Below are 12,213 nucleotides of genomic sequence, written 5' to 3'. Positions count from 1 at the left end.
GGAACTGTGAACTTCAGTGAACGATTTTTACCCAGACAGTTTTATATGTTGGGTGAAAGACTATACTTGGTTGGCAGGTGCCGCAGCTGGCCTGACAGTTGACGAGCATGTAGTTGGGGTTGATCTGACACTCGCCGGTACTGGCCCAGTAACTACAGCTGGCATGGTTGTCCTGACAGGTGCTTCTCTCGGATACTGCGCACAATGATAAATACATATCGCATCTAAATCTTCTTACCGATGGTAATGTATATGGTTAACACACTGTTTTTAATTAGGCCACAGCAAGTAAATTCAATGGATGACATCAGCGCGTGCATTATTTTTCACCTGATTTCAGAAAGAAAAACAAGAATTTTTTTCTTCTTCGGAGATGGTCAACATGACGAGAAAGTACCAAAATGGGCAAATGTGTTGTAGGCTTATGATTGTACCTGTAGAAGTGACACTAGCCAGGTAACCATGACTGTAGTTATAGAAATAAAAAAGTAATAAAAATTTAGTTAGATAGTTGTAAAAGTGGCCCTAATATGGAAGCCATGAGTGTAGTTGCCATGTCCGTAATTGATACCAGTCTACCACACCCACCTTTACTACACCAATTCACGTCTTGAATACAGAAAAGAATGCCTTGTAGGCTGTGTTACCATGTTTTGGCGCTTTAACTCTTCTTTTTTAACGTTTATTGCGTATATTTGGGAAATTTAGCTATCTTGTTTTTTTCTACCCATCTTGTTTTTCTTCGCCCTATCTCACTAATTTTGCCGTCTGCAGAGGATGTCATCCATAAAATTTACTTGCTGTGGCCTTATCACACTACTGAATGTGTGGTGAATTTTATGGTTTTCGAGCACTATCAACTTGACTTCCATTTTTTCATTCGTATGTATTTCGTATTCGTAACCTATCATCACGACAACACACTATTGCGCCAAACAAAACTATTAACATAGTAACTAGAGACCACTCGAAGCACTGTAGCTATGAATAACTTTGAGATCTAAAACTTATAAGTTAATACGCAATTGTGTAATGTCCGGCCTTACCCAGGTTTATCTGAAGTCTACATTTACTTAAACTACAAAACAAATTTGATCTCAGTTACTTTGTTCACAAACACCGCAGCTCAATCGGCAGTTGACCAACATGTAGTTTGGATTGACGTCACATTCCCCGATACTGGCCCAGTGTGGACAGGACTGGTGCTCGTCCTTACAGGCACTTGCTGAAAAAAAAAAAACATTTAAACGCACGATTTCTGGATAGTTCGTGTTTATTCATGGAGCTTTTAACATGTTCTTTATTGATTGAATGGCATAAGATAAAAAGACTTAGGCATTCACGAAATCACATGTGCACATGTTGGAGACTGAACGCATAGAACAGAATAAGGTGCATCATAGCAAAATGAAGAATGAAAAGGGCGACAAGAAGGCCCATAAAAAGTCAGTATTTATTCCTAACGTTCTGCAATAAATACAGTGGCTTGTTTACCGTATTCAGAATTGAAGACGTAAGGAACAACTCCAGACGGCCAGAGCTTGTTATCCTCAACTGCATTTCTGTAATACTGAAATGAAAACATCAGTATGATACTGTGCCATTAGTCGAGTGAACATGGTACTTGAAGTGACATTGCAACATTTAGTGTATGGTTGGGAACACGGAATCCTTCCGTGATGCATAGTAAGGAAATGAATAGTTTTCAAAGTTTATGGAGGATTTAGTTACCGTACACAGGCTCGCTTATATAAGATTTAGTATCATTTATCAGTTACAGTCTCTAGCTACTCCTGAGGTTCACGTAAGAGAATTGGAGTCGCTACTAGTACAATTTCATAAGACTCAACAAAACGTCAAAGCTTTTAAGGATTCAGTTACTCTGCATTCTCACAAATTTTTTGTCATTTTTTAAAAACAGACGCCTTTTTATCTTTAGTGCATGCGTGTGTTCAAATAAACTCTGCCTAGGTTCTCCTGATGAATTCTAACATAACTCTGACTTAAGCCTCCAGGTCTATGCTCCCATGAACTTCTCATTTTTTCATTCTTTTTTTTTTCATTGTAAGAAAACATCAGCACCAGTGCCTGCTACTCACGATGTCCTTTCCAGCAATCTCATCCTTCACCTGAAGACCTGGGTGACAGGTTGTCAACAGAGGTCATTAATGCCTTTGGTCAAGGCAATGTATTTTACGTTAACTTTCGGCAATGTGTGGTCGGTGCAGGCAAAGATATAAAAACAAGACACAAAACATAACCTTGCCATTCTGGCGAAGGTAAAGATGGAAGGATGCGTGTTACCAAATCATACCAGGGTGGAGTTAGGTAAAATCTTACTCACGCGGTGCGCTTGTCACGGACCCGACCAACAGGAATGAGATCACAGCAAACATGGCTGTGTTGAGAAAACTGTGCGTCTCACTTTTTCAAAACTAGCTCTTCTCTGATGGAGCAGCTTATATATACATTCCGAGCTCTCAAAACACACTGGGGTCCGAGATGTGCACACACTATTTGTGTGGGCGTGTCGATGGGAAAATGTGTCCATGTATTGTTATGATGTCAGTCATCTGCGAAGTGGGTTTTGCCGTAAATCGTATCTAGATGAAATGCTTGGGAATCATTTGCAGGTGACAAATCAACGTAATAGAAACGGTTTGATCTTTAAAATTTTGATACCGTTTTTCTTACCGTTAAAAAAGTTCGTTCGTCCAACTTTAGGGTTGCCGGTTGTACAGCTGTCAGCCTATGTTTACTATCATGACTCTGTTGGTATTCTATATAGATTAACCACAGTGCGGATGTGGCCCACACTGACAACAATACATGTTCCTAACTATGTTTTCTCGCCCTTGAGAAAGTGGCATATGTTCTGATTCTCTTAGATAGCTGCAGAAATATAAATATTAAAAGCTGCAAACGCAACGTTATTTATCTATTTATTTACGCTCAGTGTGGTGAAATGAATTCATCATCATAATTGGCGGCGAACTAGTTGCTGTTACGCATTGTTTGCAATATCCAGGACTGAATGCTTGACTCTCGGTCAGAATAAACGTGTAGTTACCAACAGTATACAATTACTCATTGTGTTCTTTTAGTGCAGCCGTTTAAGGAGAAACATCTAATATGTAATAGTGAAACTCTTGTCACTGTATGTAGATGTGTGGAAAGAAAGACAACAGTCTTAACATCACAGCAGAAGCTCCGTCAGAGGACGGTGCTCCATTTATTTGTTACAATCGTACAACTTGTTGATCTTCTGCAGATCCAGGGAGCTGAGCTCCTCCGCCCAGCCCAGCACGATGCCGTTCAGCGGACGCTACGGGGAGAGACATACTTAGTAAATAATGTGGAGATGAAAGACAGGAAACATTTGTACCATTTTCTGTACGTTTTAAAACCGTGCCACGGTAGGATCCCGTGAATGACGACATCAATTGTTCACGCAGAGAGATGAATGAAATACATACGCTCCGAGCAGAGGTTGGTGGGGAAAATCGTGACCTTTTCCTTACATTCTTTTTTTTTCGATCGGATTAATCCCACCAACCTCTGCTTGTAGAGTAGGAAAGAAACACATACTTCACTATACCTCCCTTCTAATGGTGACTGCGACCTCATTGCGACCACTGAGACTGGTGAGCGACCAAAGATTTGACAGAATTTGTCTTTTAGATCATATTTGTACATCGTTCATCATATCTCCATCATAAAAATCAGGGGTCACGCAAATCCAGTTTGGGTTGCTCAGCCTGGTGATAGTAACTATTCCGTCTAGTGATAGTAGATATTCCGGACAACGTTGTAACTTACCTTGGGTACGATTGTGTCTCTTCCGTTGGCGCTGAAGGCGTCACTTTCGTAGTGCATGACGGACCCGTAGTCGTACGACAGCCCAAGGGTGCGGCTGTCGGTTTGTTTGTCGAAGTTGTACTGTTCATCTACGTTAAAAACAATGCGGTCGATGTTAGTCTTTGTCATTCCTAAATTAATCCAACTCTACACGTGTATAACTACTTCAGGTCGCACAATCGTATAATCAGTGTTATTTTCCAAGGTCAGACTTTCAAAGGGCAATCCCATGACAATCACATCTTTCGTAGGCAAGTTATTCCTGAAATCTGTTCATTTGGCAGTTGATCTCTCTCAGTATCATCTGGGGTGAACCCTTCAGTAGATAAAACACCTAAACACCTGGATCGACGTTTTGCAGCCTGATGGTGACGTAATCATCCCTGTCCGGCCGCTGATGCTCGTGCCAGAACCCCACAGCGTGCATCAACTCGTGGATGATGGTTCCCTTCCACAGACACCCGTCACCGAGAGACAGCTCCTGCATCCCGCCACTCACGCCGATATCTGACCAGCAGCTGGGAGAAAGAAGTGGTAACTTGTGTTTTGGTAACTTGTTTATTTCCCATCATCATAAATTTCTATTAATGAAGTCAGGTCCACACGACTACTGTAAAATTTTGTCCGGGTATGAGGCACATCACATTCTTGTCTTTCTTGAGAAGAAAGTTTTTGTTACTCACTAGTACTCACTACTCAATACCTAGTACTCACGGTCACTACTCACAAATATTAGGTGTCATTTAGTGTAGGACGCTGTTTTTTTAGACTTTTTAGATTTACAGCTTTCAGAATAAAAGATTAAAATGGGAATGGTGATAATGATGACGTAATCTGTACCCTGAAAGCCGTTTGATATGAACGTAGTCCCGTTCGTTGGTCCGCGGCACAAACCGGATGCAGGTCTTCTCGTTAAACTCTTTGATGGCGGCTTGAATCCTCCCGACCTCTGACCCGGGAGGTGCAGTCAGAATTACGGCTGCAAAATAAACATGGTGTAAAAGTCTTGCACCTCATCATGTCCTTTTGATTTTTTATATTACCTATTACTCTCGATTAAGTGCTTGACCCCGACAGCAATTTCTTTTGCATCGCCAGGCGACAAGTACGCTTGCAGGGGAATAGTCAGTACTACAGTAGTACAGACAGATTCATATTGCTAATGAATTCAGACAACTGAGTCGTCTGGAGAAACTTAATAGTGTCACCCGATGGATGACTGAACTGAACTGACTTGATCGTAAAACTTATCTGTCCCTACATTTTCACCATCACCAGAAGCAAGAAGAAGTTCCACTCACTTAGCAAAATATAATGCTTGTTTCACGTTGACATTGCATATGTATCTGTTAATTATTTTTTTGTTGCGAATATGTAAAGGTCTTCCTGTCATATACATACGACACAGTATACATAAATACATGTATGGACATATGGTCACCTTGATCGATGTCACCTGGCCCCTGGCACACACCACAGCTCAGCTGGCACTGGTTCAGCATGTAGTTGGGGTTGGCGTCACACTCGCCGGTACTGGCCCAGTTCACACAGAACTCGTGGGCGTCTTCACACACACTTTCTGTAATGTGAGGTAGAAGAGGGCAACTTTTACACATGATTAATGAAAACACTTGTTGATTTTTTCTACACAGGGTACAACCAAAAGCATTCTAATAAACGAATATTTAAGCAGCTTTTTCAGCTATGCATGTAGTTCAAAGCAGCGATAACTTACCTGCTTCAAATGCGAAGGAACTGCCCCAGGCGTCGTAACTGGTAAAAAAGACAAATTTCAGCTTTAAACAAGACTACATCAACCATATTTCATGAATGGTGACAAAATCATATTTACAGCACACTTACTCTTGCGTTCTAATGCCGTTCTGAGAGGATCCCTGGTAGGAGCTCTGTCCCGGCCACCTATAGACGGTCACCTGGCCTCCTGAGTTCGTGATCCTGCCGTCATGGATGGCAGCGCAGCAAATACCCGAGTCCTGGCAAAGTATGGAGTCTGTTTAGTGACCTTCCCAGACTTTCCAAGCTGAGACATTTATGTAACACTGACCACTCTGAAACGGGTGTCTCACAGAAGCTGCCGCACGTTCTAATTCGATATATGTTAAGAATGACTAAAAAGGAGTCTGTATGTTGCCCTGACCAGTAGCTGATTCAACATTGAACGTTAACCAGACGCCACTTGAAGAGATGAGAGGACCTAATCAAGTAAGTAAGTAAGTAAGTAAGTATGACTAACATGACAGCAAAACACACAAAGTCGATTCGTCTTTATAGATGTTGGCAGTTAAGCGCTCTGTCAAATCGCTCGGACGTAACGCCGCCGAAAAAGTGTCGCAACTTTAATGAGATACCAGCTTTACGTACAAAGACGTAGTTCATAACTGTCGGCAGTACTCACGTCCGTGTAAACGCCAGTTCCCCAGGCAGCTGCACCGTTATTCGCGCACCCAGAAGGACAATTGACGCTGTATTGGATAAATGTGCAACACTAAAGTTTGCAGCTGATTTGGGTGAAATGTTAAAGCAAGGAAAAATATACAACTTCTCATTCGAAATGACGTGTTTAAGTACATCTTAGTTGATCATTCATGAGTTTATAAATGGGTCTCACGTAAAGCTGTCGCCGTTCATTTGGGTTGAGTCAGTATAGCAGTTCGCGGAATCTGCAAGAACAAAAGACATTCAAGTTTGGTGCTTTCCATTATCAAACGTGTTCAAGTAAAAAGAACAAAGTGAAACCAAGATGCGACAAGATTGTTGAAAATCTTACAAGCTCTTAGTACAGGCTTCTGTGCTCCGTTTGATGATCCTTGAAAAGAGAGAAATTGATATTAGGCACTTTCAGCAAAACAATTCAGCAAAGAGAGAGACAACGTTCAACGGACGATGAACAACGTTGATCAGCATTTGTGGCAGATGGTATCTTTTACTCCATTAGGCAATGTTGATTTGATTATATAAATGACAGACTACATACTATGAAACCTCCAAAACTGGTGCGAGCGAACGAATAAAAAGAAGCTTTGGCCAAAATGGTTGCCTTCATGGATTATGAAATGTAATAGTGTACCGAACAATAGCTAGACTCTTCATTATTGTTCTTTTACATCTTATTCTTTGACTATGGAATTAACATTGGCGCTCTATGTCATCAGTGTATGTTTTCCTTTTTTTGCAATCTACTGAATATATTCTCTAATTTTGCAGCCGCTTTGTACGATTAATAGTTTGTTTGACTACTACTGTTTGACTACTACTTCTGATGGCTACTAGTGCTTAATATCATCTAGATTTTGTATCAATTAAATTAATTTAATTTAATTTAATTCATGAAAGGTCACAGTGGCAATGCATGTTCTCGTATATAAACACAGTATGTTTGCCCGTACCAGAGCGGCTACAGAGGCCACAGCTATGGGCACAGTTGTCTATCATGTAGTCCGGGTCTGCGTCGCATTCCCCCTGGGAGGCCCAGTTGGCACAGTTGTTGTTAGAGTCATAGCAGGAGGTGCCTGGTAAAAGGAAGCTGATATCAACATATCAAAGAAGCACAAGCTTGGAACGTAGTCAGATGAAAGTACAATGCAGATGTCCTGGCTATACAGTTCAAAGTCTTTATGAACACAGACTTACTAAATTCACTGCCGATGACGTAGGGAATCACTCCGTTTGGCCAGCGCCATCCGTCATCGATAGCATTCTTGGAGCCCTGATGATTACGGTTTTAAAAGATAGATAAAAACAGTGATTTCGTTTCCAGGAAAACTGCAACAGATTATAACATTCAACATTGCTCGCCATTGCAAGATAGATGTAGCTAGATGTAGTGAATACTTCGTTGGACTGTACATAATGTTTGTAGGTATGAACTGACCTTTTATTTTGTCCACTCCTAACACATATCTGCACATGACTAAGCTAAGATCGCATTATGGGGACTGGGGAGCAACATGATATGCAGACTGACATTCGCCCGTCTGTGTAGTATTCCAGTAGAAATGTATCACCCCTATAAATAATAGAATTGTGCTACTTACACGATGTATCCCGGTAATGTCGCCGGAGTACAGGTGCAGGCCTGTGAGTGGAGTAAGATTTAGAGGCTATGTATTAGCAGCCCGCCTTTCGCTCAGACATTAACAGCACTAAGAAATGTTCATAAAGTATGGTTCCCTATAAAAGTTTCTTAGAAAAGTTTAATACTGTTATCTTGCATCTCAGTAAAGGTATATCTTTCAACGATGAAAATGCAAATACGAACGGAAACACCAAAGTAAACTATAGCCTCCTGTATAAGACTTACCCTTGTTTGCTTCTAAGATAGTCTTCGTGATAGACAGCTGTTTCGGTGACCTCCGGTGGCTGAGGGCTGTGTGCAAATGTCGGAGCCGACGTTAAATAATCAGTTTTCCATAGCTATGTAGAGGACAGAAATAAGCTATAGATCTATACTGTATTACAGACAGTGCCTTAGAGATATTTCTACTACTAATACTGTGGTGATACTGAATGTAGAAAAAAGTCGCAAGCTGACGAAGACATTACCTCTCACGTCGCAAATGTTCTAGATAAATAGCCGGGGTATCGTTTGAGAAAAGAGCCATTATATACGTTTCGATGGCAGTCACCCAGCATGTGGTCAAACAGTTTTTGCGAAAAAATATATTGACGTTACCACCATAACGACCACGTGAATGATATGTACCGAGATCTTTTTAGTCGGAACACTATCAATAAAATGGGGGTACAAACGTTTTCTGAAATTCTATATTGTGCAAATTACCATGTACAAATTAACGCCTTAATTTTAGGCTTATGTTATGCGCTGAATGTTATGTAATGCGATCGTCCTTTAAATGTATGCCCCATTATATTACTGGGTTATCATTGACAATTTGAAAACTTGTAAGGTGTACATACCTGGCACGCTCGCTGTCAGCCCGACCCCAAATACTAGAAGCACCACAAACAAAGTCGTTCCACCCATGCTGAGGAAATTAGCAGGCTGAATCAAGTCTCAAGTCCTCGACCCATTTATACATATATTCATGCGTAAGTTGTCCTTTTGGGCGTTCACTGAAAAGTTAGTCAAGTAAATAGTTCATTTGCTTGGGTAATCTCTTCCTGCTACTTAGCGTCACAACTCTATCAAGAAGAAAACAAGACAAACACAGCACGAAAACTTTATCAAGAAAAGATTCCACTTTTTCCGTGGAACATACAGAAATACGTCTCATTATCAATGGCTGGTTATACTTTATTTGTTAATTACCTCCATGAAATGTCATGGAGGTTATATTTTACCCAGCGTTTGTCTGTCTGTCTGTGTGTGTGTGTGTAAACAAGATAACTCAAGAACGGGTGGATGGATTGTTTTCATACTTGGTGTGTTGGTAGGGTGTGATGAAAGCTGGAAATGATTAGATTTTGGGCCACCTAGCGGCTCCCCTTGGTACTGCAGCGCAACTTCCGGTTTTGCTATCTCGGTGTTCTGAACATGGTACGATTTTTGAGTATTAGATAGCTCTTGTGTCCAGAAAAAAATGACATAAGTTTGGGCCCCCTAGCGTCTAGTTTTGGGATAGCAGGGGCATTTTTGTCAAAAACTTCTGAAGACGATAACTCAAGAAGGGAACAACGGATTTGCATGATTTTTGGTATGTGAGTACCTTAGACAATGTTGTACAAGGTAAGATACTAATTATGCAAAATAGGAATACATTTGCATAATTAATGAGAACATTCTATCATAACAGTTTTTCCAATGTATCTCTTGTCCCGGACGCGATATGGTCAAGACATTTGGGTGGTAGAAAGCTTGTAGCGTCATGACAAAGTGGGGCAGGTTTCAGCCCCCTAACCTTTAATTGTGGAACTGCAGGGGCGTTTTTGTCAAGACACACCAAAGAGGATAACTGCAGAAAGGAATGACGGATTGCCTGCATTTTAGGTATGCAGGTAGCTTGCGCAAAGATGTTAATAATGATATGCATCTTATGCAAATGAGGGCCTTATTTGCATAATTAATGAGAAAGTTGTATAATTCCATTGTTTGCGATACCTGGACTTCAATAAATGTAACACTTGTTAATTATGATAGGTGGAATATAAGCAGATACCAAATATGGTAATGAGGAACTTATTTGCATAATTCATGTAAAAATTGCAAAACCGCTTTATGATTAATAATGGGAATTTTATAATTGTGACATGTGGACGTTAGTCAATGATGAACAACACCATGCATAAATTATGTTAATGTGTTAATCAATTGCATGAAATTTACGAAAGCTCTAAATTTTCATGGAGGTATGAGGTCGCCGAACTCTAGTTAAAGCTACATTTTTTATATTTGTACACAGAGGGTTGTTAGAAGCTAATATAATGCTTCTTAATGGTATCAGAATCAGATAATATAATAGAGTCGAATAGACTAGCTAAATTCACGTTGATATAAATTTGACTATCGAAAATAATAAGAAGAAAAAAACTTAAAATATCTGAGGGGTGAAACTCGTTTCATTTGTGACTTCACTGCCGTCAGTGATAACTCGAGAACTCCACCTTTATTGTGTGGGGCTTTCGTTACACGTTGTTATATGTTATTACCTTCGCCAAGAAGGTTATATTTTCGGTAGCGTTTGTATGTGGGAGTGTAGAAGACCAGCATAACTGGAGAACACGTAGATGGATTGTATTGATATTTGGTATGTGGGTAGGCCTTGATGAGACGATTAGATTTGGGGCCCCGTAGCAACTTGTTACGGTACTGCAGAGAAACTTTTTGTTTTAATATCTCGAGTTCTGAACATGCTGTGGTCGTGATAATTGGGGCTGAGAGTAAGTGGTGCAGGTGTGGGCCTCTAGCGGCTTGCGTTGGAACTGCATGGGCTGGTTTAGTGTCAGACTTTGAAAAGGGATAACCCAAGATGGGTTAACGGTTCGTCATGAATTTTGGGTATGTAGATAGCTTAAGTGATGCTCCATATAGTTTATTATGCATGTGGCGTTGGTACCTGAGAAATAGAATAAATATTTTACAGATAAATATTATGCAAATATAGGCCTAATTTACATAATGCTATAATCCCATTGTTCTAAATGACAAGATTTTCTTACTTGTGGTCTTTGGAAGTTAAGTAAAGATAAACATCATTGAACATTGATTATGCAAATGATGACCTTATTTGCATAAATCATGAGAAATGCAATGAATGCCTTCTTTTTATATTGTGTGCATCTGTTATGTTGGTGGAGAAGATGATAAACTAATATGATTTATGCAAATGAGGACCTTATTTTCATGATTGATGGCAACCATAACTAATACACCAGTCAGGTATGAGGTCGTGGAACTCTAGTTTACCTCATCATTTTGTTGATGAGCAAGTAAATATGTCCTCAAGCCATGGTAAATCCATTCATTTTTCATGTCAGCGTGTTTATATCAGCCGTGTATGGACTACGGAGTTAACTTTACCGAATGCATATTTCAATGACTGATTTTTAATGAAGAAATATCTCATCTTACATTAACTACATGTATAAGAAAACATTCAAAACCAGAACTCGAGATCCGGACGTCACGTTGCAGTACCGTAACAAACCGCTAGGTAGCCCAAAATATACCCTTCTGGGCGAAGGTAATAAGTCGGGTTTTGGAAGGAGGGGTGACCCGTGAGAGACCTTGCATATCTCTCTGAATGTTATCAGCCTAATGCTCAGGTCATGATATGGTTCCACCTCCTGTCCTTCAGCAGTAGTATCTCCTCTTCCGACGCTTAAAGAACCACGTGACTTCCAGGCATGACTGACTGCATCTGTTGTTTCTCATGGTTATTTGTGCTGACGTCATCTCTGTAAACTGTATTTTTGACGACGCCTCAGCGGCTAGCCTAATAGTATAGTGTGCGTACATTTGACAAGAATTCCCATATTTGAAAAATAGATAGCTTCATAGTTGCCCTACATAATGTTAGTCATGCAAATAAGGGTCTGATTTGCATAATTAATGGACAGTTTATAAATACACTGCATTTCATGTCAGAATGGTCAAAAATATGCTATATGTGACTAAAAAAATGAAATATTAGGCTTACGGGGTGAGGTGAAGTACACATTCGATTGGCAACAATTTCCGAAATTCCACAGCAATTCGTCTGCGCGTGCGCAATTGTACAATCCTGTTGGAAGGGAATAACTCAGGAAGGGGTTGACGGATCATAATGATTTTTGATATGTAGATAACTTCGGAGATGCCTTCATTACGGAAGGGCTATTAATACACAACAGGGGCTAATTTGCATAATTCATGAGTACAGTTTAAGCCACAATATT

General features: G+C 40.2%; 2 protein-coding genes across 2 annotated transcripts in view; both read right to left on the bottom strand.

Moving 5' to 3' along the window:
• LOC118414064 overlaps positions 1 to 2,505 on the bottom strand; it is a 4,964-nt gene extending 2,459 nt beyond the window's left edge. Inside the window, exons 1-5 of the mRNA XM_035817826.1 lie at positions 2,345 to 2,505; positions 2,100 to 2,137; positions 1,495 to 1,570; positions 1,106 to 1,225; positions 67 to 195 (exon numbers count right to left, since the gene is read on the bottom strand). Of these exons, the coding sequence (XP_035673719.1) occupies positions 67 to 195; positions 1,106 to 1,225; positions 1,495 to 1,570; positions 2,100 to 2,137; positions 2,345 to 2,396 (415 nt within the window). The 5' untranslated portion in view covers positions 2,397 to 2,505. The remainder of the gene's footprint in view (positions 1 to 66; positions 196 to 1,105; positions 1,226 to 1,494; positions 1,571 to 2,099; positions 2,138 to 2,344) is intronic.
• Positions 2,506 to 3,190: 685 nt separating this feature from the next.
• On the bottom strand, positions 3,191 to 8,949 carry LOC118414053. The gene is made up of 15 exons (XM_035817803.1): positions 8,797 to 8,949; positions 8,180 to 8,245; positions 7,914 to 7,954; positions 7,510 to 7,585; positions 7,266 to 7,388; positions 6,647 to 6,685; positions 6,488 to 6,539; positions 6,275 to 6,341; positions 5,722 to 5,852; positions 5,594 to 5,631; positions 5,300 to 5,437; positions 4,699 to 4,837; positions 4,201 to 4,376; positions 3,820 to 3,947; positions 3,191 to 3,325 (listed from the first exon to the last, which is right to left on the bottom strand). Exons 1-15 carry the CDS (start codon positions 8,861 to 8,863, stop codon positions 3,233 to 3,235), a joined length of 1,374 nt encoding a protein of 457 aa, XP_035673696.1. The 5' UTR covers positions 8,864 to 8,949; the 3' UTR covers positions 3,191 to 3,232.
• Between the last annotated feature and the right edge of the window lie 3,264 nt (positions 8,950 to 12,213).

The sequence above is a fragment of the Branchiostoma floridae genome, chromosome 4, assembly GCF_000003815.2.
Source record: "Branchiostoma floridae strain S238N-H82 chromosome 4, Bfl_VNyyK, whole genome shotgun sequence".
Lineage (NCBI taxonomy): Eukaryota > Metazoa > Chordata > Leptocardii > Amphioxiformes > Branchiostomatidae > Branchiostoma > Branchiostoma floridae.
Note: the sequence above shows the minus strand (reverse complement) of the source record. Positions and strands in the feature narration are given on the sequence as shown.